The sequence below is a fragment of the Aedes aegypti genome, chromosome 2 (assembly GCF_002204515.2).
Source record: "Aedes aegypti strain LVP_AGWG chromosome 2, AaegL5.0 Primary Assembly, whole genome shotgun sequence".
NCBI classification, from domain to species: domain Eukaryota; kingdom Metazoa; phylum Arthropoda; class Insecta; order Diptera; family Culicidae; genus Aedes; species Aedes aegypti.
The window spans coordinates 232,130,760-232,158,584 of NC_035108.1; the positions used below are offsets into that span (position 1 = coordinate 232,130,760).

General features: G+C 34.7%; 2 protein-coding genes across 2 annotated transcripts; one reads left to right on the forward strand and one right to left on the reverse strand.

Annotated features, from left to right (window-relative positions):
- Positions 1-1,338: 1,338 nt before the first annotated feature.
- Positions 1,339-17,158, forward strand: LOC5574391 (nucleoside diphosphate kinase 7). The gene is made up of 6 exons (XM_021844417.1): positions 1,339-1,546; positions 6,969-7,240; positions 7,300-7,657; positions 10,925-11,167; positions 16,627-16,743; positions 16,989-17,158. Exons 1-6 carry the CDS (start codon positions 1,535-1,537, stop codon positions 17,124-17,126), a joined length of 1,140 nt encoding a protein of 379 aa, XP_021700109.1. The 5' UTR covers positions 1,339-1,534; the 3' UTR covers positions 17,127-17,158.
- An 895-nt stretch (positions 17,159-18,053) lies between these two features.
- Positions 18,054-27,500, reverse strand: LOC5574385 (complement component 1 Q subcomponent-binding protein, mitochondrial). The gene is made up of 5 exons (XM_001661360.2): positions 27,111-27,500; positions 19,054-19,204; positions 18,800-18,993; positions 18,328-18,416; positions 18,054-18,263 (listed from the first exon to the last, which is right to left on the reverse strand). Exons 1-5 carry the CDS (start codon positions 27,337-27,339, stop codon positions 18,111-18,113), a joined length of 816 nt encoding a protein of 271 aa, XP_001661410.2. The 5' UTR covers positions 27,340-27,500; the 3' UTR covers positions 18,054-18,110.
- Positions 27,501-27,825: the final 325 nt, after the last annotated feature.

Sequence of the window (27,825 nt, forward strand, 5' to 3'; positions counted from 1 at the left end):
TCGCTAAGCTTCAACCCAGGCGAAATGACATTTAGTGTAGAAATTCACAGCAGAATGAAAGAGAGGCTGATAGAAAATAGTCATTAATGCATAAACTTTAGTAACTCTGTGACTATTTTATTTCTGAGTGTACGGCTTAACTCTGCTGTTTTACCGACTTCGGAAATCTTATTATGCATCCGGTAAAAATCAAGATCAACACTTATTGTGCTTTGCTTTGATAAATGGATTATTGGGAAAGTTGTGTATCGCACTTTGAAGGTCACCAAGCAGTGGTTCCAATATGTTTCTAAGCAAATGGATCCATACCCAAAGTTCTTCAAATGTACATTTACGCGACGGTTTTTCTATCCAAATGCAGATTTGCACTTGACTGCATCATTGCCAAAATTAATTATAATCGAACAAGCCTATTTCAAATGGCTGACATACTTTTACAAATGTTTTACAAGCAAGTTTTCGTGAAACAAATGAAACAAACAAACTAGCAACCCTGCTGAGAGCACAAGCTATTGATAAAACGTAAACAATTTACGTTGGCGCGAAACCGATTCACTGCCTTTTCTTGCCCGCCAACGGCGAAAACAAAGGGTTTGACGTTTCCGCACTTATGAACCCGCCCGCACTTCTGAAGTGCGGGGTCCAATAAGGTGTGAACTGCGCAATATTTAAAATTATTGTTTTCTCGGGTCCCGAGCGTCGCAGCTGATAATGTGAATAGTGCGCTGTGTTTATAAAAATCAATGCAGCGAAACTGATTTCAAAATGTGGCCCGATCCGGTTTGGTGGCGGTGCGACAATAGTGAGAAGAGAAATGAATTTCCTACCATTTAGATCTCATTCAATTTCACTGTTTAGAATGTTTTGAAACCATGAATGGGTTGCTTTCGGAAACCATATTCATGACGGCAGCAGCACACCCCAACGGTCAAATTGAGGTTTTGGGCGTTTTGAGCTTGGACGCCTATTCAAACATAATAAAAAATACTGTCGACCATTCAATGCCAAAAATATGTAATATTTTTTAATAAATAAAAATTTGTTTAGAAAAAAATCGAGAACTTTTGAGTGGAATTTTTTAGCTGTGTTGTGCCGCAAAGAATTTCAACAACCGCAGCAAACTCAAATAATTTCAACACCAGATGTCAGCTGATGTCAGTGAATGCATGGACCAGCGCCATCTATTGCCGATTTGAATACCAAAATGCTTGGCTATGTTTTGTCGGAATCGTTTCCCTAACAACCGCAGTTTAAACCAAAAACAAAAGTTGTTGGGACGGTCAGGAGTTCGTTGTTTGAGTTCAAAATGGTAAAATAGTTTATTTGTACACATATTATTAGGAATCGTTACTTGTTACTTAATTACTGTTTCTTAAAAATGTTAAGTTCCGCCAATTTTGAAATTTATATTTATTATCAGATTGGTGTAGGAGAAAAATTTTCAGATAAAATAATTGTGTTTATGGTAGGGTAAGAGCACAAATGTTCGACCGATTCATACTATATTAGCATTACCGTCAAATTCCGAACAGTGATGATTTCGAAGGTAGGAATAAACAGTAACTTTTGAATGTAGAAAACTTAAATGAATTTCAACAGTTGTTTTTAATCACTATTATAGAGATTAAACTGCATATTTGTAACATTCGTCAAAAGTAGGCATTGAGTAAATGGAATATCAAGTGTGCATTTCATGGCAGTATGAGAAGAAACTGAAATTTCTAAAAATGGATGCAACTTTGTACAGCTAATATTGCATATTAGGTGAATATGCAGAACAAAAAGCTGATAGAAAATCCATTGCACAATAATAATGAATAACAGTTTATTCAGCCAAAAGATACTCATTTCAGCTGACTAAGCTGTTACTCAGCTACAAATGTTACTTGGGCGAATCGAAAATTTAGCCGGAAAAAAGTGTTTTCTCTGTTCTCGTCGATTTTAGACGTTCGATGTCTTCAGAGAAGTTATTCGAAATAAAGTTTTGCATCTTTTGAGAAAAAAGTTGAATAGGGTGGCCCCTATTTAACTTAAAATTTTGACTCAAACTTTTTTGTTTGATGAAATTTGTGACAGCACTCTTCTGCAAACTTTTAGAATATGTTATTTTGAACAACTTTGTCGAAGACACTTTTGATCTAACTCTTCATTTGAGCTAAGTAAATTGATTTTGAAAGTTTTTACTTAGGGTGGACCCAAAAAATCAGTTTTCTGTCTAACTTTTTTATTTTCAGTTTTACGTGAATGTGGTCTTCAGAAGAGTTGCAGAGAAAATAAAGATACACATTTTTGCTTAACATCGCAAGTTTGTAATTTTGAAGTTTTAAGCAAATGTAAGTGAAAAACTATGAAATCTTTAGATGCCCATAACTCATGGAGTTGGTTCGATAAAATTTTTCTTTTTGTGGCATTCGAAAGGCCATACAATAGGCAACTTTTGCTGCAAAAACTGTGAGAATGTAACTTTTGTAAATTGAGAAAATTCAATTCAAAAATACACTTAAATAACTCAAAATTCGCCTGTAACTCACAAGATTTTAAAGTTAACGGCGTGCTGTCTTCAGCAAAGCTGTAGGTTTTAGCTTATAACTTCAATATCACAAGAATTACAAACTTACGATGTTCAGCAAAAATGTGTATCTTTACTTTCTCTGCAACTCTTCTGAAGACCACATTCACGTAAAACTGAAAATAAAAAAGTTAGACTGAAAAAACTGATTTCTGGGTCCACCCTAAGTAAAAACTTTCAAAATCAATTTACTTAGCTCAAATGAAGAGTTAGATCAGAAGTGTCTTCGACAAAGTTGTTCAAAATAACATTTTTAAAAAGTTTGCAGAAGAGTGCAGCCACAAATTTCATCAAACAAAAAAGTTTGAGTCAAAATTTTATTTTAAATAAGGGCCACCCTATTCAACTTTTTTCTTAAAAGATGCAAAACTCTATTACAAATAACTTCTCTGAAGACATCGAACGTCTAAAATCGACGAGAACAGAGAAAACACTTTTTTTCCGGCTAAATTATCGATTCGGTCCATTGTGCATTGTTATCACATGATTCATTACGCAACGCTTTCTCATTACGCAACTGTTTTGAATTGCGTAATGAATCATAACACAACTATTTTTCAGAAATTGTAAAATGATGGTGAATGCATTCCGATATAATTTCTGATACTCTCAAGTGGTCTTCAACGAAATTGCAAAATATGTTGTACGTGACTCGTTGCAGAACTCGATTTTTACATCACTCGTAGTAATTATCCTACTCGCAAGCCTCATAGGATAAATTTACGACTCGTGCTGTAAAAATCATCATTCTGCAACTTGTTCCGTGAACAACAGAATTTTCGAATTCTTAGCGGATTAGCTTTTCAACACCTAGAACAATATCCCAGATTTCAGTAAGTTGATTGAATGTGTTTATCATTTTAAGTCTCACCCCGATAATAACTCGAAATCGTCAAAATGTCGGATGTGACAAATATGCAGTTAATGGGCAATATAAAGTGGTTATAATAAGAGTCATGTTTGGAATTTGAGATACAACGGTATTTTGTATTCAGTCTCTTTAACAAAGTGAATTAAAATAATAATTTATGTGAAGGTTCAAACATATGTATATACAGTGGCCCAATTTCATATTCGTACAGGATACTGTTTTCACATCAAGTTAGTAAAAAACGGTTAAATGATGTGTTGAGTTTAAAATATTTTATCTATATTCAAGGTAATAGGTGTCTTCTCTAGTTTGCCAATCACAACATGTTTCCATTTATATTCATCTTTGTATTAATGGAAAAGTATTGAATTTATGTCTAAAATTCATCAAATTCCATATTCGTACATCTATCAAAATTCAAACGTACAACATTCAAAACTAAATTTTAATGCTCTATTTGATTGCTGAAGTGATTTAATATGATGTTCAGTTGTAGTGAAGTATATTTAGACAATTTATTAGCGGACATCTATGGAACTTAAGTAGAATTATGAGAATTGCCAGTTTTTCCATGGTTTTTCTATAAAGTCCAATAATTCAAACAATAACGTTCATTTTTGTCATTGGATCCAATTCATTAATTCATTCGTGAGCTCTGAAATAATTTTGGTTCAAATGTATACAGTTTACAGAAATCATAAACAGTTTTTATTTTATTTTTTTAATTATTGTGCCATAACTTCAAAACTCTTCTAATATGATATTTTTATTTGGTGTAAACCAAATTTTCATTCTAAACAACAGGTAAAGGTTAATTTTGAACTTATCTGTAAAAAGAACGTGAACTACGAACTTCGTTTTACAACAAAGTACCTTAAACTACGCTGAACATACATCCACATAATTGATGTTATCTCAATATTCACTTATCTTTGAATTCATATTCAAATTATATTCAAAATAGGACCCTATTTTGCAGTTTAATGATTTTATGAGAGAAATAACTTGAATGAGCAGAGAGCATTTATACACTATTTACTAGAATATAACCTGTTGTTTTCAATATTTTAATAACGTGTGTGTTGCGGTTACAGCAATAATATTTATTCTATTAATCTCTATAATAATGTTGGGTAGTAAAAAGTAAAATGAAACTAATAATTACGCAATGTTTTGATAGAAACATTAACTATGGATTATGTATATTCATTAAGGAGCTAAACTGAGAGTAATTGACTAAAATTTTTGGTTTTGGATTTGTTATAAATGTTATATTACCTAAGATCCAAAAGTATAAGTTGCCGATATCCACTCGTGGCTTCTATAAAACTGATTATATGTTTTTGAAACTTGTGCAGTATTCGCAGTAATCGTTCCTAAGGAAGTGATGTTGAAAAAATGTACGTTATTGTTCGACTTATCGAAAATTTCAGCAAAAAACCTTGAAAAAGTGGTATTTTTCTTAAATTTACTTAAGTTTCAAATACGGCCACTTACAAATTGTCCAAATGTACTCTACACCATTTGAACAACACAAAGAAGAACTTAAACAATCATCTAGTCCATCAAAATTTAGTTTTGAATGTTGTATGTTTGTTTTTTGTTAGGTGTACGAATAAGGACTGTTCATTTAAGAAAGTGGACACGTATTTTTTAAAGCAAACTGTTTATTTTCGAACAAATTCATGAGTTCTCTTGAAATACATGAAAATCAAAGTAATCTCGACCAAATTCACATAATTTTGAACATTTATTGAGCATTCCTGGATAATTCTCTGACTTTTCTCTTGATGCCTCCCATCGGATTCTGCACAACTTTCTTCGTAACTTTTCTTTGTGTTGCCTACCACATTTTCTTGAGAAAATCCATGGAACTTGCTTATCTTCCACCCTTCTTAAGATGTTGTTTGATTATTGCCCAATATTTCCAAATGGGGCGTAGTTATGGGCAATTCGGTAGAATCTACCATGTTTCAACAAATTCGACTTTTTCCTTCTTGATCATCTCCAAAGTAGCTGAAGTATAGTGAGTCGATGCCAGGCCTGGCCAAAACAATGGAGGCTTGTTATACTTTCGGTAGATGGGCAGAAGACGTTTTTAAATGCATTCAGTTCTGTAATTTTCGCCGTTGATTGAACCCGTTGTGAAAAATGTAGTACTTTTCATACCGCAGGAGCAAATTGCTTGTCATAAAAAAACTTTTTTCCCAAATTTTTCTGTTCGAATGTATTGCACGTCGTCATAAGCATCTGTTTTTGATAAAGTGTTGAAAAATTGGAATTTGGACACTTCGCGATTTAAGCCAAATCTCGGAACGACAGCTTTTTTGAACACCATTTGTGCAGAATAAATCTGCGTGTCGCCATGTTAAACCGACCTATCGCTTGGAATTTACAACTGTTTGATGTCAACTTTCTTCTGCTGTCAAAATAAACACTTGAGTACACACTGAAACAAAATTTGATTTTTTTCCTTGGAATTTTCACACCAAAATGTTAACAATCAGGTGTCCACTTTCTTTAATGAACAGTCCTTATGGAATTGGGTCAATTATAGACACAAATCCAATAATTTTTCATTATTCCAAAGATTTAACCAAATGAATAGGGGGAGATCCCCCAGTGCCGGACAGCACCCAATACCGGACAAAGTCGAAACATTGAGAAATCATGGTCCAATCAAGATGGTGTATTAGTAGAAAAGAAAGCTATTATGTAGACTAATGTTTGCGTAGAATAACACATCCTTGAAATATGCATCCCTTTTTAAAAAAGTAGAAAAGTTTGAAAATCTTTAGAAAATTGACGTATCTTCTTAATTTTGAGCCTATTTAGTAATTATTTTGAATACGAAAAAATACTTTGGATCCCGCAAGCATGATCGAACACAATCCTAATTTGATAGTATGAATGCATTTTGTACCACAATTGAAGTAAATATGGACAAATTACAATTTTGGTTAAGCACCTCCTGTCCCTCAGTTTCGGACAGCTTGATTTGTTATATGATATCTTTGTAATTATTGCATCAGTGTCTCAAAATACTTTCATTTTTCATGGGTTCCGTCGACCATGGTATCAAACATGCAATAAAATTAAGAAGAATGAACATTCATAACAACATCGTAGAATGTGCTATTTTTCATCATATATGAAAGAGGTTTTTGATAGGCATCTTGCAAACTAAGAAAAACTCAAATTATGTTTGTAAATGTTGCAAATGCATTGAATTGAAACTATTCCAAATAATAAATAAAGAAATACATCATCAAAACTCAATGTCAAAATTCATATTTATATTTTCAAATTTATTTTTGTACACTATAAAAATGATAATATTGATCATGAATGGGTAACACGAGCCCATCAAATCAATATTTTTCGAATTATGAATTTAATAGTTTTATACTAACTAGATATGAAAACAGTGCCCCGTACGAAAATTAAATTGACTCACAGTAATTCTTGTAGGTCGAGAATTAGTGCAACCAAATTTTCTTATAATCAAACTCAACCTATTTCTTACAGGCTGCATCAAACTATATGGCTTTCATTGGCGAATGGTTCAAGAACGAGGCAAAGACAATTCAACAGTTAATGGTTTATTTCTACCCGTCTGAAAAAGCTATTGAACTTTACGAAACTAAAACCAAAAAAGTGTTCCTTCATAAAACAAGAATAGAAGAGATTTCACAAAGTGATTTCTTCATTGGTGCTAAACTTCTCATTTTTGGCAAACAAATTGTTATTGTGGACTACGGAGACTACAATACTAAAATGAAATATGGATCTGAACAACGGTAACTTACAATCGTTATGATTTGTTAATAGCTAATTTAATTTGTTTTACTATTTGCAGCACATTCGTTATGATATTTTCTGAGGCTTTGCAGCATCTTGGCGAAATTCTGCAAGCTATCAATAAGACCGGCTTACACATACGGCAGTTGAAAATGCTGAAAAGTGACGACAACTATTCCTGGATTCTGAAGAATTTTCGTTCAGAAAATTCTGAGCTTTGTTACTTCATAGATAACATTCCTTCCAATTCATTTGTGGCCATGGAACTGACCGGAGAAAACTCATACACTCGTTTCAAGGCGCTATGTGGCCACGCAAATACTGCAGATGAAGCAAACGTTTCGGCTCCAGCATGTTTGAGAGCACTGTACGGAAGTGGGGTTTACTGCCCTAGCAGTGCGAGTGCTTCGGATATGGTATATAAACATATGGGGGAATGTAGCTAACAGTGGGACTGCTTTTTAATTGATGTAATTCTCAGTCATCTCTATTGCCTTTACACGCAGAGAAAATTATTTCAAAGTCAAGGGCGCAATCCGTGATTCGTGGAAAACGCTCTAAGGGGGAGTCTCAAGCGTTACGGCAAACACAAAAACTATTAATTTTTAATATAAAAAAGCGTTACGAAGGGGAGGAGGTCGAAAATTTTTAATTTTAGCGTTATGTAATACATGGCCGCGGCCAAATATATTCTGAATAATTTCAACCATAATTCTGCATTATTTGCCGGCTTATAATTGCTTTTTATTATTTTAATAACTACTAGTAATTTGGTTTAAACATATTTCTTGTTGAATTTGACAGCTGGGTTCAATGCCGTGCAACAAAATAAATGTTTGATTTAGAAATTAATTTCTTTGATACAATATTTTTGCGTTAAAATAAAAAAAATGTGTTTGAAACAATGTCCTGTTTTTTTTTGATTTTACAATATTTTTATTTGAAATGATAAAACTTTTTTTCTTTTTCTTCTTGGCATTACGTCTTCACTGGGACAGAGCCTGCTTCTCAGCTTAGTGTTCTTATGAGCAGTTCCACAGTTATTAGCTTAGAGCATTTATTGCCTAAGTTTCCATTTTCGCATTCGTATATCGTATGGCAGGTACGATGATACTCTATGCCCAGGGAAGTCAAGGAAATATCCATTACAAAAAGATCCTGGACCGGACCAGAAATCGAACCCAGACACATTCGCAGACCCAGACAATGGCTTTGCTTTGTAGCCGCGGACTCTAACCACTCAGCTAAGGAAGGCCCCAACTTTTGTTTATTATTCCCAGTTCCCTCATACTTTATTTTCTTTTATTATAAAATGAACAAAAACGATTATAGGGTAAAAATCTATGTATCTCTAAAAAACTTAACTTTCTAGTCGTCGCGTGGTTTGCCACCGTCAGAACCACCCCGCTGCTGTTATGAACGAACAGCGAGCTTTTTTCACCAGTGTTGTACAAAATACAACAGCGCGACGACTGAATAATATGCTTATATTTTCAAGTGCTACAATTCACTAGGATAATGCAGATTAAAAAACTGGCAAAAGTCTCTTATTTGTGAATATATTTGTTCTGCACCGCAAACGACTGGCTCATAAGCTCAATTTCCTTCCACTGAGTTAGATTCAGCAGTTCGAGTGGGAGTTACCTGTAATCATCTAAAATAGCTAGTTTGATTGAAAATTTAAGAAAATAATGGTCATAACTTACCCAGGAAGGTTTCGATTATGGTTTCGGATGTTACGAAACTATTAAACCATTCGAATAATTGAACAACAGTACAACATTTACTGTCCCATTTGAGTTTTCGCTACTTTTGGGTTAGCTTCATGAAGAGTGTTTATTATTAGTGTACTTTTTGAAATCATACTTGAACTTTGTATGGACAAAATGCGAAAAATACCAAATCATGTGCGTCCCATATTGAAAGTACCCGCATAACAGTCCGATTAGTAATTTATGACAACATTAGAGCAAACCCATTACTCCTACCATTTGACAAGATGCCAAGATGCGCTGGAGAAACTTTCAACTCACAAGTTTTGAGTGGCGGATCGATTTCCTGCAACTATTTATATAGTTCTTAAATTTGTATGTACATTTAATCTGAAGCATGAACATATGAGCAAATTGAAATTTAATAAATTTAATAATTTCAAAAAAATATGGTCTGGGTATGTTCTTATCGTATTCATAGAATCCGAATTTAAATTACATGTGAAGCAAAATCAAACGAATTAGAACTTCATATAAAAAGAACTATTTTTGATTATTAATATTTATGACGAAAGCATATATATTCTCTATCCCACATCCACTAGTTGAAATTATATTCATCGCATATAATCATAACATGCTTAACCAAACAACATGTTATATGCATTGCATATAATTCTAAGTCGACGGTTTTCTTGTACGATAAGACCTATATGAAATTCCAATAGTGCAAGATTATATTATACCATATAACATCTACGATAGAGGTTGGCTCAGTGTAAAAACCATATTAAAATAAGATTGTCGCCACTTATTTCTACTTAGTGAATCTACTAGTCATTTTCCTAAGAGTTCCTAATTATTCCCTACGTCGTATATGATAACGATGTATCTAGCTAGCTATTAGTAAGAGTGGCTACGGATCATTCTGGTTAGCAAAAGGCAAACTGATCGTCACCAATAGTATCAATGTCCACTTCGAATAGATTAATTATTTGAAATGGGCATCAATTCTATCAATGACGCAGAATGTCCGTTGGATCACATCCGAGATATTGTTGCGTCTATGCTATTTGAATTATGACGCGGCTTTAAGCAAAAAATGCCAAAATGTGATACCACCACTACAGGTTACGCCTTTGGTTTCCATCATATGGGCTAATGGATTATGCCCTCCCATCGCGGCAAGGTCGCATAACCAAGGGGAGGGATTTTTGAAGAGCTGTAAAAATTGCATTCAAATAAATCCATGGAGACTCAGATATTGCGCTCTAAAGTTGATAATTTTGTATGGAAAATCGAAAAAGTTGCAAATGGTTTGTCAAATACCGTGGCATGGCTAGATACAAAAATTAAACGAGTTGTATGATCGTTTTTCATACGAATATTCAAAAAAATTCCAGAGAATTGGAACATGTTCAAATCTTAATGAAACTTTTACAATTTGCTTTTTACTACGATACCATTCCGACAAAAAATAAAAAGATGATCAAAACACGATTAATTTTTAAGTTACACGATAAGGAAATCTTTTCGGTTACTTTTGATTGTGGGACAATTTGACTTTTGTTTGTTTGCTGTTTTTTCTTATTTTTTTCGAACAAATCATATTATCTCTTCAGTGCAGCTGAAAAGCGTTGGAAGATATGTTGAAAACTGAGATCAACTCAATTTTGACGAAAACTCAGATGGGACTGACTTTGGATTCACGACACTTTGTATAATTGTAAACTTGTAAAGGCATCTACAACAGCGTTACAAACCGTATGGCTAAATTTTTAATTTTTGAAACTCGTTATACGATTTGTGACTGTGCTGGAGCTGGCCTAACACTGCAGAAAGGGGTAAAAATACCTTTGTCTAACTATTCTTGGCGTCGCACTGTTGACTAATAGTCAATGACTATCCCATTCCCATTTTCCTACATTACATTTCAAGGTGAAAATTCAACCTTATTCTTTTCGTACACAGGAATCCAAATTTGTGTTCAGTAACAACGACGTCAGACTATGCTTGAAAGCATCGGTTCTATTCAAGAACAGCACGTTGTGTATCATCAAACCACATGCTGTCCGACAAGGCTTGACTGGTGAAATTGTATCGCAAATTCTACAGAAAGGATTCATAATTTCGGCAATGAAGATGTTGCGAATCGAACGACCCAATTGCGAGGAATTTTTGGACGTTTATAAAGGAGTCATTCCAGAGTTTGAGGTAGGTAGGGTGCCGGTACCAATGGTTGTAATGTACCAGTAGATTGGACTATGGAATAAAACGAACATTTTTCGATAAAAACGACATGTGCTATTTTTGGTGGATAGATAGTCTCTAGTTTAGTCGATTTGCCAAATTTCAGCTTTTTATTTTATCAAAAAGTCATATAAATAATAAAGTTTATGCAAAAAATTTACTCCCTTGCACCAATAGTGGCCGTCGTGTTCCAGTAGTGGATCAACGGATGGAAGCAGTTTTTAAAATGGATGTATAAAAATGAAGAAAAGCCCTAGAGATGATCTTTATGCTTCATTCGAAAGATATTAATTGCTGTTCCGAGGGAAAAATGTTAAACCTATGTAAAAATTTACCATTTTGTTTAAAATTCCTTGTATCATTCCCGAACGTCTACTACTGGAGCACTAGCGCAACTACTGGAACACGTGTACCAATGGTGGCTCAATCGATTTTATGTTAAAAAAATAGTTATATCACTCTTTTTATATTTTTCCCATATAGTAGAGGTTGAAGTCTTTCTGTTGACGCCAAAAGATCTTGGTTAAGGTGAAGATAAATCGAAGCCAAAGATCAAATTTTCAAGAGCTCGGATCTGGAGAACCAAACTTCCGTTTAAGCTGAAAACTTAATCGATTGGTCACTAGCTGGAGGTGACCAATCGATTAGGTTTTAAGCTCAAACGGATGTTTGGTTCTCCAGATCCGTGCTCTTGAAAATTTGAAGTTTGGCTTCGATTCATCTTCACCTTAAGGCTTTTCGTTATTTTGTTATGATTTTTTATAGCTTAGGTAGTCCACTAATGTCACCCTACAATGCGGTTAGTTGAAAAACTACATATACAATCAATTGCAAAAGTTTGGGTTCACCCCCTCAAAAATATATAAAAGTGCTTTGTCCATAATTCTGCGATTACACGTCTAATTTAAGCTTTCTTTGGCGCATTCGAAAGACGCGAAAGGCAATGAGTTAACCGAAACTGGGTGAACCAAATTTATGTCAAACAAATTTATCATTTTCCCGTCTACAGTGTATGGAATTGTTAACCCTCTTATACCCAAATTTTTATTTTCGATCTAAATATCATTTTTTGTTTAAAATCGTTCTAAACACGTTTTGGGCAATGATTTATTTTTATTCGCAAATCTATGAATTTTGATTCTTATAATTTTTATTTTTGAACATCCCTATCCTTTTTCATTTTTTCTTGAAGCATCTTCTAGTTAAGGTACCCCGGGGCAAGTGAGAATCCGGGGTAAGTGGGGCGTTTCGTCATAGCTCACTTAGGAAAAGTTTTTCATGGAAGTATTCTTCTAGAAAGTTGAAGATACAATGACAAAGAATGTATTTAGTACTAAACATATTGTTATTTTTATTGCCATGTGGTTCATGTAACAGTTGTCAGTTCAGCGCCATTTTCAACTTGCATGATAAATTGTGACACGTTTCACGTCTTGCATTGTAATTGTAATTGTAATTGCTCAATCCACACCCTGGCAGACAATTATCCGCCCATCTAGACACGGGCTGGGTGAGGACCTACCAAGCCTCCCCCGTTAACATGTCCTATACCGTTTAGCACACCGGGATCTTCCACAAGCAGGCGCCGGAATTAAAGCGGTCCCACAAGCTTCAGATACATTAAATAGATATAGTCCCTCTGGCACTAAACCGAATGGCGGCCTTCATATCATCACTAGCACTGCCTATCCCGCACGCCAAACAAAATGCCGGAAGTAGCGTGCCGTGTAGAACATCCGATGTTGTACACAGCACATCACCTCCGACACCATGCTCAACGTACAGCAAAGACATCGCTAATTAAAAGCGGAATGCGTCATTCGATTCAGTGCCAGAGGGACTATAAATGTAACGAAGAGGAAATGAAAAGATAGTAGAGATGGTTTGGTTGCTGGATTGCTGAAACGAGAAGAAATAAATGTATCGATAGTTTCTCATCTGTTTCTTTTCCGTGTCGTAGTTGCGTCGATTCTATCCACCTCGAGTTTTGTCGTCTCCGCTCGAGCAATGAGGACCGCGATGAAATGAAAATATAAAAATATGACCATTAGTGTTTATCTATTATTTAATGTGGTTCTCATTTGCTTTTAAATACCTAAGTAACATGTGAACTCTGCCTCTATCAGAAAATTCTAATGAATTATATTTTATTCTCCTGCACTTTCCCTAACACAAAGTATTCCTATTTAGTAAGACATTTACAAGTGCAAAAGCGCAAATAAAAGTGTGGGACCTCATCGAATCATGTTGATGCCCTCAGAGCACTCATTCTTCGATTTGCGAAAAATGAGTCCGCTGAAAACACCGACCCGACTCGACGCAATCGCGCACCTCTACCAACGCCTCCGCACATGTAAAAACTTCTGCGATAAACCTGTGGTGTGAAAGAAATGCGCAATATTATTTTAATTTGAATCCTAACTGCATGACCCGTAGGCTCTATGCGTATGATTGTTCATTATTTTAGCTAAATATACCAGTTATTCCTGTACATCAGAAGAAAAGAAAAACGATTAAGAATATCTTGCAGCGTAAAGTTTAAGTGATCAAATATTAATCCTTTCTTCGAACCTAATTTCATTATACATTGGGTTATGCTATGCTTCGCGTGTGATACGAACAATTAGATTTATCAATATAATGCATTAGCATCCAAACAAATACCCTAGAAAATTTTCTTGTTGTCCGACAAACATTTCAAAACAATTACGAACTGCAAAAATTCAACGGTAACTTTACTCAACAAAGCTTTCATTCGATCACCCTTAAAATACACAGTCATCAGTAGACCATGCACTATAATATCCTCCTAATATAACGCAGAGCTAAAAATCCTCTCTTGCGTTACCCAATCTGAACAAGAAAACATTTTCAAATACTTCCCATAATTTGTGCACGGCAAAACAGATTCCACTTTCTACGTAATGTAACCTAGTATGAACAGCTACCCAACTCTCCAGACCTGCGCCCTCCAAGATCCAAGGTGCTGCTGCCTTACGTTCAAAACTTCTTTCCTCAAAGTCTGTCTATCAATTCCGAACTCTATTGCATACTACCATACCAATCAGACCCTATTCCTGACAAGACACAGAGTCATAACCCCAATGTGATGGATTTACCCAGTAAATCCACAACCTTGTCCTAACCCCTCTTACGTTTCGCTATCCTCGAAAGTCACCCATATTGATGCTTGGCAAAAATATCAGTATTCAATCCACAAATTCCAAATTACACCACATTACGTTGGTCCGTTTGGCGTCGCCGGTGGATACCTGTTCTGACATTCGTTTCTTTTAAACTCCATTTCAACCATGTCCCTCCACTTTATCAATACGAATGTTGACGAATCACGATAATCTGAAGATCGTGACCAGAACGGAGGTAGGATAAATCACTAGGGACCAACTACCACCACACGTTTCACGTCTTGCATTAACTCGCAAAAAAGAAATGTGTTTTTAAATCGAATTTCCATCAGTAAGCTACAATTCTAAGTATTATTACAAGCTGCTAACGATAAACCAGTATTTTGTTTTCATTTCATATGAAATTTTCGATGGTCTATTTTACCCCAAAATATCTTTGTACCCGGGGTAAGTGGGACCTATCAAAACAAAAACCAGAATCAAAGCTTTTCGTATACGTTTCATACATTTTCCTATAGAGTAGCGCTAAAACATTCAAACAAATGGTTTTTATCAAAAAAGATCAATCTCAAATTACGTTATTGCATAAGAGGGAGAAGAAAAGAGTAATTATTCTTATATCTCTTTATATTTTTTATTTATTTTTTTATTTTTGAAATACGACTTCAAAATTGAACAAACACAAAGATGAAATTTGAAATGCATCATGAGAACGATTACTTTTCTATTTTATTTGAAATTTATTTGTTATTTCTACCAAATTAAATAGTGATGGAAAACAATTCCACCCCATTCAGTGGTTTTCTGCCATGCATATAAATAATAACAAAACATATTTTAATTTCGTCAATTATTGATTGTTTATGTGCTACATTTTAATCAACAACTTATAAATGATATATATTGAACATGTTTAATTCCTCTTTACGCTTTTATTGAGGAATTTTCAGTTAATATTAAATGTGAGGTGACATACTATTAAATAAATGTTTTCTTCCTAAAACGTTACGTATTTTATGGTTGATCCCTTATGTACATCAAATATGTACTTAAAATTATAATCTAAGATTTATCAATCCTATTATTGTAATGGTTGACTTACTGATGTGGATTGACGCATGAAACTGGATGTGTCCCACTTGCCCCGTTTATCGAGGTAACTGCGTCCAATGGCTCATTTTAAAACTTTCTTCCAAGGTATTCACAATTTCGAAATTATTCGATCAGTTTCATGCACACACCAGAAAATTTGTTGCCAAAATGTGATTGTGTTGTTGGATTTGAAAAATATTGACATCTGAAAATTTTATTGAACAATTTGTTTGAACTATCGTTTTTTTCGTTCCCACTTGCCCCGCGGTACCTTACTTATTTTTGGCAAAAATAAAAATTCAAGTTTCTACAGTACTTTTAAAAATATTAAATTTTTAATTTTTTTTCTGGTATTTTTTTTTATTTTTCGTGTAATTAACGGAAAAAACAAGTTTGAAATTATTTTAATATCACCAAGCTCTACTTCTGTTATAGGTTTATCGTAGAAAAATATAAAATGTACGATTTTGTATGTTACACGTTCAATGAACGCATTTGTAGGTTATATAAGAATACAATTTATCAAACAATTTAAAAAAATACAAAAAAGTTTCAAAAGTCATAAAAAAAATTTCTTATATGCGTGTTATGAGTCAAGGTTCAAGCCAAAAATAAAATGATTTTGATTTCCGAGCTACGAAAAAAATACACAAAATTCCAAAGTGTACCCCGTCTAAAGGCGGGGTTGGGTAGAGGGTTAACATAATTGATTTCAATCATTCAATTCTAACATTAGGTTGTAGATTTGCCAAAATATTATTTATTAGAACAGATAGTAAGGTTACCAGTCGTCCCAAATAGAATCATATCAAAAGTTGAATTGCACTAATAGCTCTACATAAATAAATGAATCCGCAATGTTATTTGCTTGTGAAGCAGTATTTAAAGACCCTTTATCGCTAGTTTTTTTTTTGTTATGCACCTTTGATTTTTCCGGACAATCATGGAAAAAGGGCACCTAATTTCCATTTTTATCATAAAAAGTAAAAAGATGTATAAGTATTTCAATAATTTATATTAAATCAGAAAAAAAAATCATCTGCTGATTAATGCAGCAATTGACATCAAAATTTTTCAGCTCACTGCTCGCGCCGCAAGCTGTGTTCCAATATCGTTTAAAACTATATTAATATATTATATTTTACTAATCCTTCAACTTATTTTTTGTTTATAATTCTTTTCTAGTCAATGGTAATGCAAATGATCAGCGGCGATCTAATAGCACTTGAGATAACAAACAAATTTGAGAACGATTGTAGAACTCAACAGAGCTTTCGCGATTTTTGTGGACCTTCATGCCCGGTAAAGTATATGTTAAACTTCTATTACTGCACCACTTTGAATCGTTTTGGAATTTTACATGTGATTCGCGCAAATTAACCTTAAGTTCGCAACATAGTGAATGTGGTATATTCGTTGAGAGTGTGGTCGACGTACATTTCATCAGTTTCTACCTATTTGTGCCAAAACGATTCAGGTGCCTAATAGAATAGCACATATTCAATAGATTGTAAATATAGTTAAATAATAAAATTTTATTTTTCTAGGAAATAGCTCGGATAACCCGGCCACATACATTGAGAGCTCAATTTGGACAGAACAAAATTTTAAATGCAATCTACTGTACTGACCTAGAAGAAGATACAAACCTGGAGTTGGAATATATTTTCAAATTTCTTCCTTAACTGTATATAATAAAGGTGAAGTGACGTGTTAAGTATGAGGGAAGCATACCGTCAAACGAGGAATTGCACTTCCAAATGAATAAGGGATGAGACTTTCCGCTTATTCTCGAAGTGCACATTTTAGCAGATTTCATATTATTGATCAATAACGGCGCTGGCCAAGTCCTTACAGTTGGGATGGGGAAGGAATGTTAGTGTGTAATGATTGTTGCTTTCAGAGACCGAGAATTCCTCTGCATCTCGACGATCATCACGGGAAGGTTGTTTAATAGTTGGGAAATAAGATCCGAAAGTCACCTTTGGTCGGTGATGCGATCCATGGAAGACAATTGGCGTGAGGTGAGAATTGTCGGTCTCGTATAGCGAGGTGACAATTGCGACTCAAGTGAAGTGACTCGCCGTGCAAATCAAATGGAGAGTCACTTCACGCTAGTCGATAACTCCGGCTACAGGAGTGCTGAGTGGTAAGGGTTTCAGTATTTTTGCTTTCACTCAGGCCTATACGGGTAAACTGAACACGAATATCTTTTCACACCAATCGAACCAATTGATCTTGATTCCGTCGCTCACCCTCCAAGAGCGTGCAACGGCTACCCTAATTCACTGCCCATGCTTTTAGGTCGCTATTACGCCAGCTATTACCGACCATGTGGGATAATTCCTCTATTTGAGGTTTTTACTTCTTCTTGGATTGGGTATCATCCTGCGGTCCCTATTTCAGCTAAACATGTTGCAATGACTAAATGGTCACTGTAGGTACCTTAATCCATATGAGATATACAGTAAGGAAGTGGTAAGTGCTGCTAAATTATGCCAAATGTGCAATAAGCAAAATTTTCGGTCAAGTACAACACAAAGTAGACCAAAACTGTAGAATGAGTCGCCCTGTAATCCAATATTTGTTCACATCAATAAAGGAGAAACAGCTAAAGTTAGGAATTAAAGTTTTTATCAACGTATTTAAATGCTACACAATCGATGAATCTATTTCTTTTCGATGGTGAATTTGGAAATACCCTCCAGTAAGCTTATGTAGGCGGTATGTTCATATGCAGTACTGAAATCGGATAGTTTTTCTGCAAACTCGTTGCTCACGCCTTTCTCTTCTAGGAAGTTCATTAGCAAGTCGTACAGATACTGAAAGTAATAAAACAAAAAACATGGTAAAAAATAATAGTTGATAAAAAATGATTAAACTTACTCCGTCCAAAACATCTCCTGCTACTGCATAAACTTTATCGTTCCATTCTCCTTCGAACAATGTTATTTCATCGATACCAAATACATCATCTGAAATGATAAATCAAAATAATGTGTTAATATATCTTTTGAGTGTTATGCTATGTCTGTGGGGTTTGCATGTTTTTTATCATGGACTAACGAGATAGAACTTTTTTGCGAGTCAACATTTGTCCAATATTTGTCAATGACAAAACTTCCATCATTCTTATATGTACAGAAAATTGGAGCAACTGCAAATAGCACAAAGCCAAGCTGTAAAGGTCAATTGGCTTACAGTTATTTGGCATTAATAATCGAATGATCAAGGGCCATTTGTCATAATGAATTGTTGTCATGAAGAACAACAACAAGAAGAAATTAAAAAGCATGATTACACTAAAATCCAACTATACCATTATGTTGGTATAGATGTGCGATTTTATGTTACTTACTGTATTCTCCTTCTTGTGCCTCGCCCTGAAGGAACGAACAAGTAAAACTCAGGGTCTGGGATCCTCTCACGATGTCTACTTCAAATTGTGGTTTGCTTCGCATTTCTGCGAATTCTGGCTTATCTGCATTGGGATCGATTTCTGCTTCATCTTCAGCATCGACGGTGTGGTTTACGTTGAAGGATACAACAATTCTGGAAGGATACGAACATTCGTTAATAATTCGATACTAATTATCTTCAAGGCTGTCTTACTTTTCCTTGTCAGCTTGCTTGGTGAGTTCCACATCAGCTCCGTTCAATTTCACTTTGAATCCATCGATGTCTGTTGGAAGAGTTTTCTTCTTCTGAGCTTTCTTTTCGGCAACGATTTCCTCGGTCAAAAATTCAACAAGTTCACGCTCGCCTGTAAAACGAAAGAATGGGTTGTTTAAGGAGTTAGTTATCAGTGTGAACTTCTTTTCCTGATATGCCTAGCTAGATAGCTATGTAATTATTATCATATGTAATGTCGATATCGGTTGATTCAATTGTCAAAGAATAGTAGTCTTTCAAGAAGCCTGATGTTCGAAAAGGGCGGGATATATCTATAGATATGACCCTAATTATCACCTATATGGTTTCAAATTATGCGTCTTACAGAGTGCATCCTGTGCTTTTTCGCTTGTAGCGACTATTAATAGAAAATGATCTATTTTTTCGCTGCGCTTCTTCCCGAGCTTAGATTGCAAAAAGCTTAAACCTGTTTAGTGTACGCAGTGGCTACGGTTAGGATAGCCCGGACCAATCTTGGGTGTACAATAGGCCGTCCCTTATTTTTCGAAAATGCGAAATGTTAAAAGTTCGTCATTGTAAAGTGCTCGTTTCGGTAAGAAAAAAATCAGGTAAAAATTTGAAGTCCGTACGTGGACGCTAAGTGGTCCCCCAACGGCCCTAAAGGTATTAGGTGTAGATGACCCCTGTGCGTCAAATCGAGCTCGCTGATCTATTGCACACAGCCTGAGTACGAAAAGCCACCAGTAACAAGTAAGTCATGTGCGCGTTGATAATCAGCATAGAAGTTTGTTTTCTTTGGGATGATTCAAATATTACGTAACGCAAAATTTGCCAATTTTAGACCCCCTCCATCCCCCAAGTAACAGCTTTTGTATGAAAAAAGTAAGATTTTTGTATAAACCGTAACACTATGGAAGAATCCCTCCCTCTCCCTAAAGCGTTACGTAATATTTGAACGATCCCTTTGTAGTTCTGAATTTTATGTCAGCGTGCAGTGTTATGAAGATATCCACAGTAAAAAATATTATTTTACTTATAATTCTATGCTGATTATCAACTTGTTACTGGTGGCTTTTCGTACTCATGTTGCGTACACTAGAGCAGCGAGCTCGATTTGGCGCACATGGGTCATCTACACCTAATACTTTTAGGGTCGTTGGGGGACCACTTAGCGTCCACGTACGGACTTCAAATTTTTACCTGATTTTTTTCTTACCAAAACGAGCACTTTACAATGACGAACTTTTAATATTTCGCATTTTCGCAAAATAAGGGACGGCCTAGTGTACAAGTCAGCTACGATCAATCTTTGTACGTTCATGCAAAATGGTATAGCCAACCGGTGTGAACCTTAAAATTAAATTTTGATGAATCCATGTAGATTATACTTGAGAAATGTTTGGCAGAACCGCAGAAGTAATGCTGAGGAAATTTCAGGAGAAACTCCGAAATTATTGAGGAATTCGTGAAACTGTTCCATATGTGATGTGATATGTGAAAGGGCTCTTCCTCAATCAAGGAAAAACTTCTCTAGGTTTTTTACTTTGCCCAAAGATTATATTTTTTCCACCGTCTTGCTTTTATCCCAATTTAAAGTGATGAAAAACTTAAAGTAAATTTTCGAAGAAGAATTACAAATACAATACAAATTTCATGCAGTGTATTAAATTTTGATAAAGTATGCTTGTTTTCAGAGATACCAAGGGTGTCCATTTCGCCCCGTGTGTTCATTATGGCTCTAATCCTCCTATTCATTCATTTCTTTTTCTGGGAATCCGGTTAGGCATTTCTTTTGAAGAATTCGTGACACTACTACAAGTAAGTATTACTGCTCGTATTACCTAATGACTTTTTTTATTTGCTGTGTCGTCCGATTTGAACACGGCTCGGACCTATGTAGATCCATCTCGCCAATGACTTGTTTTCAAAATTTTTTTTCCAGGAATTTCATCAAAAACTATTTCATGTATCTACTTGATACCTTCAGATATTATCGTGAAGATTTCTTCAGGAATCAATTTATTGTTTTCTCAACGGGCTTCTTAAGAAATCAATTTCGTTCGCGATTCTTTCAAGATTTCAACCTGTTTTTTTAAATGGTAACATCTTAAATCGCTCCAGTGGTTTCACAATTAATTTTTACGAAGATCTTTTATAAATTCATCAAAAAAAAAAATAATAATAAAGAAAAATGCTGAGGGTGTCATTTAAAATCAGTTGTACATTTTCCCCGGATGCCCAAAACTTGGTGACACCATGGTTCGCAACTCCATGCTTTTAGACATTTTGAATAGAATTTTTTTATATTTGACTCTCAAAAGGTAAAACCGACCGCTATTACCTATTATTAGGTTACCCTAACAATAGTCTAAAGGCTAAAATCCTGTCTAACCGAACGATTTGCTTAAAGTACATGGGTGTGAGTCTGCTCGGTTTACAATACCGTCTGGGGTTCTTCAAGGCAGTCACCTAGGAGCATTACTATTCGTGTATTTATTGCAGACCTATGCGATCTGATTCAATCAGAAAAGTTATTTAACATTCGCGGACATTAAAGATACAACTTTATTGAAAATGTAACTATTAACACGAATGTACAAATTGGAACAGACGAGCGTCAGCAGAATCCGCTGCTGACGTTGATTACTGCTTGATACTCTTGTCGGTAAAACTTACTGATTTCCTAACCCTACAAGCTACTATTTATAGAGATGTAAATAATATCGTCTAAAGTACATAAGAGAAACAATATCCAGCTGGACCGTGACACTTCCGTGAATAATTTAGGAGTTGTCGTTGATAACAAGGTTGCATTCAATGAACACATTGCTACAACTACTGCGAAAGATTTTCCCTCCTTGGCTTTCTTGTTATCAATTGAGAACTTGTTTACAAAAGGTACATTTTTTTGAATATTTGGTCACCCTCGATTTTACAAATCATTTCCCTTCACTCAAACACGTCGGAACAGTTCTTAATTAACTTCTTAACTTTGAGCCTATTTAGTAATTATTTTGAACATGAAAAAATACTTTGGATCCCGCAAGCATGATCGAACACAATCCTAATTTGATAGTATGAATGTATTTTGTACCATAATTGAAGTAAATATGGACAAATTACAATTTTGGTTAAGCACCTCCTGTCCCTCAGTTTCGGACAGCTTTATTTGTTATATGATATCTTTGTAATTATTGCATCAGTGTCTCAAAATACTTTCATTTTTCATGGGTTCCGTCGACCATGGTATCAAACATGCAATAAAATTAAGAAGAGTTAACATTCAGAACAATATCTTAAAATGTGCTATTTTTCATCATATATGGAAGAAGTTTTTGAAATTCATCTTGCAAACTAAGAAAAACTTAAATTATTTTTGTAAATGTTGCAAATGCATTGAATTGGAAATTTTAAACTATTCCTATAGTGTACACATTCAATGATGTTCAAATTTACAGAATTCGAGGGATTTCCAGATCGTGTCCGGTATTGGGTGCCACCTTTCAAGATCAATCAATTTGGTACTAAAATACATCATCAAAACTCAATGTCAAAATTCATATTTATATTTTCAAATTTATTTTTGTACACTATAAAAATGATAATAGTTATCATAAATAGGTAACACGAGCCCATCAAATCAATATTTTTCGAATTATGAATTTAGTGGCTTAAGTGTCCGGTACTTGGGGATCTCCCCCTATAAACACCATTCCATTTATATTATTATAAAAGTTTATTAAAAACACAAAAGTGTACAAGCTCTAGAACAAGCATCAACAATTTAGAACTTTTTGGTACGAAACACTTTTTTTTAAGTTTTATGAATAAGCGTATATTCTAGTTAACCTTTAAGTCTCCATGTGGGGAAGAAATTCATATCTGCTCAATCCCAGCAAATTTTGGATGTCAACGTGCGTGACGTGAGAACGTCCTGTATCAACAGTTTCCCAAATTGTCAGCCATTTCAGCCCTTTATCCTCTTCCTCCACACAAACTTATTATATAGAGATTTCTAAATTTTATATACATTGCTTAGTTTTGCTGGACTTCTTCCCCTACCCCTTGGAACAGGATCTAATCAACGGCTGTTTGAAGATAATATCCAAAATATGACGAAGTCGACAGTCTTATCAAAAATAAAATAAACTCGATCATGTCTCTTGCCGTTGCCCAAACATTCTTGAGTTCATTCCCAAGTGCATCTCTTATAAAAAAAAAACTGAACATATATGGGTGGAGGGGGTTTTGAGATATCTTACGTGCCATACAATTTATTTTTTTTTTATTTGCATACAACAAATCAGACTATAGGGGAAGGAGAGTAAAAAAACCGCTAAAATGGTCTTACGCAATTGGACAGCCCATATGTCTATCAAATTTACATAGAAAATTCTTTGATGCCATGTTATACAAGAAAAAGAAGAGGTCTCTTCCACTCTCTTAAGTACGTATTCAACTAATCACAAATTCCAGTTGTTGCTGGTACGTGGCCAGAGCAACTGTCGATTGTTGAAGGATGGGTCAATCTTATCCAACATATAATGCCAAGTTTAAAAACTCCAATTGATTAGTGGATAAGAAGGAGTCAAACCTTATCGAATTGTATATTGTCGGCGCGGTAAGAAGTTCGAAATGGTTCCTCACCGAAGTTGGATTTTTCTCAGATCCTGTGCGAGATACCTAACTTCGGAAGTTGTGCATTCGATTCGCATCTGGATGCGTTCGAATGCGCCCTACTTCCGAAGTAGGGTATCTTGCATGGATTCTGAGAAATATCCAACTTCGGCGAAATGAATTTTCCAACAATTGGCTGAATTTACAATGACTTACCATCGTAGGTGCTCAACATTAACATAATGTCGAAAATTGAAATCTGAGGCTATTGCAAAAAAAAACTAAAAAGCTTCAAAATAAGTATTTAGTTTATATTCTAAACATTTTGAAAATTAAAAAACAAATCTATTTTTGTATGTTGATAAAAACGGAATAATTTGTTGAAGAAATCAAAACGTAACAAAATCGGAGCGTGACAAAATCGGAACGTGGTGAAAACGGAACATACCTGTATATAAAAAGTGAATCTTAATTCAAATATATGTTTTCTACAAATAAACAATGTTGATAATGGCCAACCCATCTAAGAATGCCTTCAAAATTATGCGTTATAGTTCAAAATTAATTCCTGGAGTAAATCTTGATCTAGTACAATTTTCTGGATCCTACGAGATCTTTAACGATATCTCAACAACAAAAAAACATTTGATTGCTTTACCAAAATAACGAAAAAAAAAACATCTTCCGATTCCTGGGAAGATGCTTGTTTGAATCAAAAAGTCGAAGATCGTCAGGCCTTTGCCATTGATCACGAATTGGTCAAGCTAGTAATCAAAGCAAAGCTTTTTCAAGAATCCGCATCAATTTCTCCAGGAACCTACCTTTTTCCTTGACTTGATCAAACGTTTGTATAAACAGCAAGTTATCGTACACAATAGCTAACAATAAATACAATACAATACAACCTACCAAAAACAAATTCCTATTGCATGTATACAGTACTTTATATGAAATCTTAAAAGAAATTTATAAAGCATCTTACCAAGATCCTTGCCAGGAATTTCTAAACACTTAAACACTTTCGATTATATCAATGATGTTTCCTAAGATCTCCTTTCAGTCATATTTTCAGCCAGAAATTCGCAAAGCATTTAACAAGAAATCGATTATAACCGCGAAAAAATGTACCAAAGAGCTCTCTGGTTGGTTTCAACGATTTTTTTAGTCAAAAAATAATGTTAGTCATTGACTCTAGCAGCTCAGTCGTGCATCACTTGGCAAATTTTTCTAGTGCTTTTCATATTATATATGGGTATTTTTTGAAAATTAATAGAGAAATTTTCAAAAGATGCCGGGAGTAATTTCTAAAACAAATCCTTTAATAATCGATGATGAAACTTTTGCAGAAACTCCTGAATTCGTGCAAGGATAAAAAATCAATCGTACCAATCGTACCACATTTATATCAAAATTTGTACCAAATTACAAACTATGTTGTATTTTTGTTAGAAGCATTTTTATCTGTTGAAGATGATTAAAACAAAAAACAGTTATAATGACGAAAGCTGTTTTAAATTTGTTTAATTTAAAAATATAATTAATTTGATATGAAGGATTTAAGAGCTATTGCTTATACAAGGCCAGTTTTATTTCATGTACGAAAAATAACATTTTTTTCTTATAAATCTGTTATGGAAAATAACAAAATTTTACCTATCCTATATTATAAGGTACCGCGGGGCAAGTGGGTAAATGGGGTAAGTGAAAATAATGTGTATATTTTACTGAACATGTGAATTAACGTTTCAAAATCATGCGTAAACCGTTGAGGCCATTCAGAGCATTACGGTAGGGAAAGATTGTTAACCTGTCAACTAGTACTCCGTAACAAGTTGGCGGCGTGCAATCTTATTTTAATATTTTCAGTGGAAAAAAGTTACGGACAATAATTTTCTGTACCACTTCTAAGTTGTCCTATCTGACAGTTTCAGACTGAAATAGAAAAAGTTCTAGAATGAATACGTCGTAGCCCTAAAAATAACTAAATTAAAACTCCTTCAATTTTCTAATCACGTGGGGCAAGTGAAAAGTTTCTTATTGTAGATTGAATTTGTGTTTGCTCTTTAGGTAGCTATAGGTAAACAAGGTTCGCAATTATCATAGAAAAACAGAGCGTGCTGATAATTCAAGAAACACTTTACTCAAAGCGTTAAAAGCTAATATAAACATGGAACTTCTCTAAAAGAGGTTGTCAAGCATTCCTGTATAATTGTGTCTACTTCAGACAACTGATTGATAGGTAAACGTTGATTGAAAAGTTCCAATATAAGAGAACGCACGGGAATCTCGAGGAATGTCTATGTAAAGCTAGTTCACAACATAAAAATGGGGTATTGGTCTATCCACACAAAAAAAAAATAATAAAAACACTTTATTGAAGGATTCCGTTCCAAGAAATGATTTCTTCCGAAGAGTTACCCGACGTCATATCCTACTTTCTTATAAATAAATAACGAGCGGTGGAAATTCTACAGAGCAGAAATGCAATTGCTGTACCATGATGTAAGAACTAACATTGCAAATGTTTTAATTATAATGTTGTCAACTCATTTGACTCATTTTCAAAACGACAAACTTTTCACTTGCCCCACTTGTGGGACAAGTAAAAAGTAAAAAAACATTTTTCAAAAACTTTTTCTGTATTTTTTTCTATAATTTTACATAAAAATCAATTTCAGCATGCCGCTTATATTTGGTGGGAGTCAAGCTAAAAAATATACACGACCTCATTTATTTCAATTTAAAGTCTTTATGATTGGAAGAACTTCAACTAGGTATACGATTTTCATTACCCACTTGCCCCACGGAACCTTAACGATTTTTGCAGAGTAATCTTTGTGAAAATTACTGGATGTAGTTGCGTTAGATTTCCACAGTATTTTTAGTAGCAAATTTTCGAGAACTTGTACTTCCTCTAAATGAAATCGTTTGAAATCTTCAAACGAGGTTCTGGAAGAGTCTGAAATTCTTCTATAAGAATTCTCCCTAGCAGAATTCAGGAATTCTCGAGGAATCTGAGAAGAAATTCCTAAAAAAGCGTGATGTGAAGTTGCTAAAGGTTTCTTTGGACCGTTTAGAATTTTGCACCAGGATTCACCACAAGGAGAAAACGAAAAATAGTTACTTTAGAGACCATTTTGATTAACATTTTAGGGACTTGTCTAAAATAGTGACCAAGTTTCTAACAAGAGACTTGCTATCAGCCTTGTGTACAAAATTAAGTCACAAGATACTGCCCGCTGGCCGTACTTTTTTGGCCGCTCAGATTCCATGGTTCATTGCACTTCAATCACACGACATACAGATATTCGGCTATGTATTTCATAAGATTATGTGCTTATGGGATGGCGCACATGTCAAGGTTATGTAATCGTACATTATAAGGCAGTGAAATCCGTAGCGAGAGTGTGAACGCTTACCTTTGGTGTGGATATGCTTCGAGCCGGCACAACCGCAGGAACAACTGATGGTCGGTTTGAGGAGTTCTTTGGGAAAGGCCGATGGCGATCCGTTGATGTTTTCCGAACGGCACATGTACCAAATAGTTCTGGTGAAATCCCGCTTGCCGACAATGTTTTTGGTTGGAGCCACGGCAATCGACAACTGCTTCACCGATGGCACTCGGAACGCTTTCGCTAACATATTCATAGCGCTTGAGTTTTGATTATTATACACCACTAGTTAAAAGAATTATTGAATAGTTTTATAAAGTACTTTTTAGTTTCAAGCTATTTTCTTCACTGATTCCTTCAAATCGCGTGCCGTTCTTTTGACACAAAATTATTTTTGATTTACGTGTAGTACTAGATTAGTCCTTGACAGAACAAAACACACACACACAAGAAAAATATCAACTGTGGCATTATGGTTATATCATTTTCACCGAAAATCATTTGATGGAAATTTCATACATGACAAATTTATTATGTCGCACTATATAGCTCACCCAGCCTTCACCTTCAAACAACAAAATGAAAACAATCCATTTACGCTCGTTTGCGGAAAAGAGATGGGTGATTAAACGTCAGATTGCTTTATTGAGCTTCTCGAGAATTTTTAGCATTCAATCACTTCTTCTTTATGGCAGGAATCGTCATTTGTTTTTACAGTACACTTTTCCAAGTAAAAATAAGT